The sequence below is a fragment of the Vulpes lagopus genome, chromosome 5 (genome assembly GCF_018345385.1).
Source record: "Vulpes lagopus strain Blue_001 chromosome 5, ASM1834538v1, whole genome shotgun sequence".
Classification (NCBI taxonomy): domain Eukaryota; kingdom Metazoa; phylum Chordata; class Mammalia; order Carnivora; family Canidae; genus Vulpes; species Vulpes lagopus.
In genome coordinates, this window is record NC_054828.1 from 122618661 (window position 1) to 122624804 (window position 6144).

Here is a 6144-nt window from a genome sequence, read left to right on the forward strand (position 1 = left end):
TTGTGCGGGGCACTTAAAAGCAGAGGTTACCGCACCCCCTAAAGACGGTCTGTTTTTCAGAGGTGGAATCTGGGACCCAGAGAGAGTGTCCTTAACAAGGTCACACAGCTGTTCAGCAAAGAAACCAGGGTTGGAAATCAGTCTCTAGCCCAGTCTGTCTTCTCTTCCTAACTCTCACTCGAATAAATCACCTAATCCTCCTGGACTTGTCTCATATTTATTTCAAACATCCAGCTGAGTCCAGAAATGACAGAACATTATCTCTTTCCTCAAGCTCTGAAAGCAACAATCAAGCAAATGTCAAGGATGTGGGATTTTCCACAGACTATATACACTGAAGAAATTCTTGATCAATTAAAAAAGTCACATATTTTTAAAAGTCAGAAAAATGTGTATGTGTGTGTATATATATATATATATATATACATATATATATATATATATCCTTCAAGGAATTACAACTTCTAAGCTTTAAAGCAATAGAAAAAAATCATAAAACAACAGTTCTTTTCCTGACAATGTAAAACTTCTTTAAAGCAAATAGACAAAACAGAATTGCAAACAGTTTGGGGGCGCCTGGGTGGCTCAGCAGTTGAGCACCTGCCTTCAGCCCAGGGCATGATCCTGCGGGTCCTGGGATCAAGTCCCATGTCAGGCTCCCCATGAGAAGCCTGCTTCTCCCTCTGCCTGTGTCTCTCTCTCTCTGTCCCTCTTGAATAAATAAATGAAATCCTTAAAAAAAAAAAAAAAAAAAAGAATTACAGTTTAGAATGTTTATTATACCTAAAATCAGGGTTAATATTTAAGTTCTACAAAGAACTTGTTCACATGTGAAAAAGCGATATAACAACTCTAGTAAAGGAGCAAAGGGTTTCATGCTTCCCACAAGAAAAAATAATAACGATAGGAAATAACATGGAAAAAAAATGATCCTTGCCAATAAACATTCAGATTAAAGCATCTTTGAGGTATCCTTATGTATTTCCTAAATTAGCCAAGTAATTTTTTCAAAATAATAACCGCCAACGCTGAGATGTGGACAGTGAAACCAACACATTCGGCTGATGCTCCCCGTGTAAACTGGACAGTGGACTTTACTGTGGCTGCACTCGCATTCACGTCCACGCCAAAAAAAGGTTTCAGGTGCTCTTTCCCACGTATTAGCGTGTGTGCACTGCGGTAGCAAAGCACCACAGACTGGGAGACCCAAATAGCAGAAATTTATTGTCTCATAGTTATGGAGGCCAAAGTCCAAGATCAGGATGTCAGCAGGATTGATTTCTTCTGAGGCTTCTCTCCTTGGCTTGCAGACAGCCACTTTCGCCCTGTGTCCTCACATGGTTGCCCCTTGGTCCCCGTGTCCTCTCTTCTTTATAACCAGTCAGATTGGATTTGGATCCACCCACGTGACTCATTCAGCCTAATCACCACTTTAAGGCTTTCTCTACAGTCACATCCTGAGGTCCTGGGGGTGAGGACCCAACACAGGAATGAGGGGAGGGCCACAGTTCATCCCGTAACACCCACTTATGCCTGTCTGATAATTTATACTAAGGAAGGAATTCAAAGAAAGCACAAATATTAAAAAAAAAAATAGTAAATCATTGTTAGTACTTCAGTAATATCAAATATTTAAAAACAGCTGAACTATTCCTAGCAGGAGAAGGTAAATAACCTTTATTTCCACTCAGTAGACTATTTTGTAGCCATTACAATTCTTAAAAATGAAAACTACTATGTAAAAATGTTAAAATCTTTTTAACGTATCATGAGTAGACTACAAATACCATATGATTGCCAAAGTAATCTGTGTACATGGAGAATTACTGGAGAAGAAAAGAGGAAAAAGTAATTTTCTGGTGATCCATATATAGATGATTTGTTTTTTTTAAACTATTTCTACTTTTAAAATTTCAAAATGGAAAATAAAGTAGATTTTAGGAGTAATGGGTGGTAAGACAGTACCAGACTTTTAGTGCCTTAAGTTAGAATTTTGGTCAAAAATAAGAGTGAAGAAAAGTCAGGCTTATTAACAAATTAACATGATAACTCAGCCATGTGGCAGTCACATCCGGGAAGGCTCAGGGGCGCCAGGCTCTGCTCGTCCCAGGAGGACCCAGGAGGCCCAGTATGTGGAGAGGAGCGGCTCTGGCTCCCCGTCACCTTGGGCAATCCATCTCTTCTCTGACCCTCAGGCTCCTCTTCTTCAAGATCAGTTGTTGGGACAGGTCCCCACAAAGGCCGTCTTGTTTCTCTTTCTGTATTCTTTCATTCATTGTTTTGTCCCAAATATGCACAGAATAATTGTGCAGCATTCTCCTTGTACATGACGATCATAAAGTATACTCTAGGCCATTCTGTAGCTTTTGCAAAGAGCAGGAACCAGGTACAAGATCAGAGAAAGGAAATAAGGTCAGCCACTTATATTTTTCTCAGCTCCTGATTACTAGACACTAAACCAAAATTTCCCCCCAAACCTTGGCCTTTCCACTGCCCCAACTCAGTGAAGGTCAGCGATCTTGGTCTCTACCTTTCTTGAGGGACCCTCTGGGTGGGCCAGGGCCAGAGGGGAAATTCTGTATTTTATTTCCATTCCGCCTTAGGCTTTCCTTGCCAAGGCAGGGCCTAGAGAGCTTTTAGAGGGTCGGTGCCTACCCCGCCCGCCCGCCGCCGCGGACTCCCACCCTGCCAGGACGTGGCCGCCATCCGAAAGGCTGGGCGCCTCCAGCAGGAAGCCGATTTTAGGGATGTCATCGCACTGGAGAAAAGCAACAGAAGAGGGGAGTGAGAGGAGCAGCAGCTGCAGGCATTGACAGAAGCCTTGTCTCTTCCTCGAGCTGGGAAAATCCATCACTCCCTTTCTAGGAGACTTTCAGGCCCCCAAAGGGAGGTTCGTGAGTAAACAGAATAATAAAGGTGTCCTCGCCTTGAAGACTTATTCAGGGCAGCAAAGAAAGTATTGCCCTGCAGTGTTTGGATGCTGAGCCTTTTATCTGTACACTTTATCAAACATTTGCCTTGTAGCATCCTGGCACACACTCTGGTCCCTCCTGGAGGGCTAGGTGGAGGGATTCTTTATTTTTAAGGGTGAACCAAACAATAACACACAGTCGCTCACGTGCCCTGTGTGTGCGTGTGCACGCATGTGCAGGGAGGCAACAATTACAGTGAGAGGGTGAGAGCATTAGGATCATCCATTCATTCGTGGGTTCATCCCACACGTCTTGCCCGAGCCCCTGGCACGTGGCCAGCATGGTCTAGCCCTCGGGGACGCAGGGGTACACAGAAACGGTAGGACCCCTGCTCTGGAGGAGCTCCTCTTCTGGAGGTGAGCAAACAGGCAAACTAGTCCGGGGCGAGGGCTCCTGGTCTGGCTCAGCCCGTGACGTTCGGCGCTGGACAGGTTTCCGCATCCCTCTAGTGAGGTAACTGTCTTAAAGGGCTGCTTTAAGGCCGAGACCGCGTGCTCGCTGGCACCGGGGCGGCCCCCAGTAAATGTAGACGCAGTGAGCAGCACCTGCATCGGGTCAAGATTCTTGTTTCCTAGCCCTGAAGCTGAAGTGGGGGGGGGGGAGAGCTGGGAGGCAGGAAGATACACGGGAGCCAGAAGCAGCCCCCTGCGGCGTGTTGAGAGCACACGTGCCCCTTGTAGCAGGAAAGCTGCCTTTCGTGCCACTTTCCCCTCCCACTATCCAGCCTCTAAGAACAAAAACAAAAGGTGCTAAACTGAGTTCGGCCTCAGTGGCTCCCGGAGCCAGCGTGTGCCCGTCCGTGCTGGCGCAGCGAGAGACCAGGGCTGCCGGAGACCCTGCAGCTCTCGAATCCGGCTCTATTGAGAGTCCGCAGAGCTGGCGGTCTTACCGTGCCCTTGGCCCGTTTACAGAAACGTGACAACGTTCAGTAATGTAGGTTCGTTCAGCCGGGCAGCAAATGTGGATCAAACCGATGCCGGACTAGAAGGAGGCTAGAGCCTCTGTGCCCTCAGGAAGCCCCCAGTCTGGCGGGGGAGACAGGCCTACAAATCTCTCCCGCCTGAGGAGCATCTGTAAAGTGCCTTGGAGCGTGGAGGAGGGAGGACGCAGCTGGGACGCAGCTGGGCCTAGAGATTTAGGGGAAGTGTCACCCAGAAGATGGCCTGGAGCTGACATGTATGTTGGCTTTAAAGGATCACTAGGTTACAGGAAGGGAGACGCTCCCCGACTGTGGGCGGTCATTCCTGTCCCCAGAACTGCTTTTGTGTTAATTCTTGAAGCAGGTAGACCCAGCTGACCTCCTCAGTGGCCTTTCCTCCCGTCTCAGAACATGCGGGAAGACCACACTGTTCACCGTTTAACGTAGTCGGTCTAAGCATTAGTTAATTGGCTCTGAAATGCCACCTTATTTCTGCGGTTCCTACCACCGAAATTACTACAAGTGCGCAGTGACATTAGGAAGCACCGTCATGAAGCTGTTTGATGACACCCGAGGTAAAAGGAGCTCAGAGTTTTGATGTGTGATTAATGTTGACTTGAATCCTTACAAAAAAATAGAGACAATAATATAAAATAGAAAAGCATAAGCTAAGTGTCGGAGCCATGGAAAACCACACAGAGACTAAGTGGGTAAGACAAGGGAGGAAGCACAGGATATCCGAGCTGAAAGAGCCCGGAAATCAGGCCACGTAACGTGGGGCACCAAAGCTCTATGAAATGTCTTACGGGGCACCTGGGTGGCTCAGTCAGCTGAGTTTCTGACTCTTGCTTTCAGCTCAGGTCCTGATCAGGGGTCGTGAGATCGAGCCCCACATCGGGCTCTGTGCTCTGCAGGGCGTCTGCTTGAAGATTCTCTCCCCTCCAGCCCCCGCCCCCCACCCGCTTGTGGGCTTGCACACATATGCTCACTCGCTGTCTCAAATCTTTTTATTTTTATTTTTTTAGGTCTAAAAAAGGTAAGTTTGGTACTGAGCTTTCTAGAGGCTTAAGCAAGAACAGCCCACAGCCCTCCTGTCCGTTATCCTTTTTACATCAATGGGTTGATGGATATATTTTCTCCATGGAGTAGAAATAAGGTTTTCCTATTCTGGAAAGAATTTATTTCATGTGGATCTCCGTACAGAGAGGTTTGGGGTTACAGGACGTGGGCCCAGATGGTAAATGCAGCTGGCCCCATGACTGCCAGGACGTGAAGCCAAGTTCCCAAACCTCCTCTCCCTCCTCTGTGCCTCCTGGGGCTGAACTGGGAGGAGTCGGAGAAGTGGGACGTGCACACAGTGGGCGGCTTCTGGCCCCCAGTGACCCAGGGCTCTCGGTAGGTGTCCGGGCCTGGCGCTGCAGGGGAGCCCTGTGTGTGACCCCCGAGTGTGTGTGCTCGCAGACACTCGGGCCCACACGCGTGCTCCGTGAGCCAGGGTCAGGGGCCCTAGGGTGGGGCAGGCGGAAGGGCAGTGTGGCAGCCAGCGGAGGGGGTGCGTGCCGAGCTGGCTGGCCGGGGCCAAGCAGGGCCACGCTCATGTGTTTGCCTGTGTCCTCTCTTCAAGGTGAATGACTCAAACTGTGACCAGGAACTCCTCTCCCTGCTCCTGGACGCCAGGCTGCTGGTGAAGTGCATCTCCACTGCCTTCTACCCACGTATCATCGAGCACCTGGTGGCCAGCCCGCGGCCAGGGCGCTGGGACGCGGAGGGGCTGGCCAGGCACCTGCGGGAGGCCGGCCACGAAGCCGAAGCCGGGTCGCTCCTTCTGGCCGTGAGGGGGACGCACCGGGCCTTGCGAACGTTCAGTGCCGCGCTCAGCGCGGGTCGCCAGTGGGTGTGAGGCTCCCAGCCCCCGTGTGGAAGGAGCCCCACAGCCCAGTGCGTCCCGGTCGACTGTTCTCGGTGGCTCCAACACTGCAAATAAAGGCGCATATACGTGACGGGCATCGCTGATGCTTTTTCTTTCTTGCGGTGACTGGTTAACGTACTTTCTCGTGGACTAAGAAGACTTGACTCTCCATCCCGCACTGCCTTGTCTGGATAGAACACGATGAACGAAGACACTTTGGGTGTGGGGGTGGGTAGGGCTGCATTTGAAAGGGAGAGTGTATGCGGAAGGGTCCGTGGTGGGGCCCGGGGTCCTCGGATGGAGGAAGGGGGTCTCGGGTTACGCAGTTTTGGGCCAAGTTCTCC

At 49.8% G+C, this 6144-nt stretch overlaps 1 protein-coding gene across 1 annotated transcript in view; it reads left to right on the plus strand.

The window, feature by feature from the left end:
- The window catches only part of NBAS (NBAS subunit of NRZ tethering complex), a 322232-nt gene extending 316341 nt beyond the window's left edge, over nt 1–5891 (plus strand). Inside the window, 1 exon segment of the mRNA XM_041755246.1 lies at nt 5516–5891. Coding sequence (XP_041611180.1) covers nt 5516–5791 — 276 coding nt within the window. The 3' untranslated portion in view covers nt 5792–5891.
- The last annotated feature ends 253 nt before the right edge of the window (nt 5892–6144 follow it).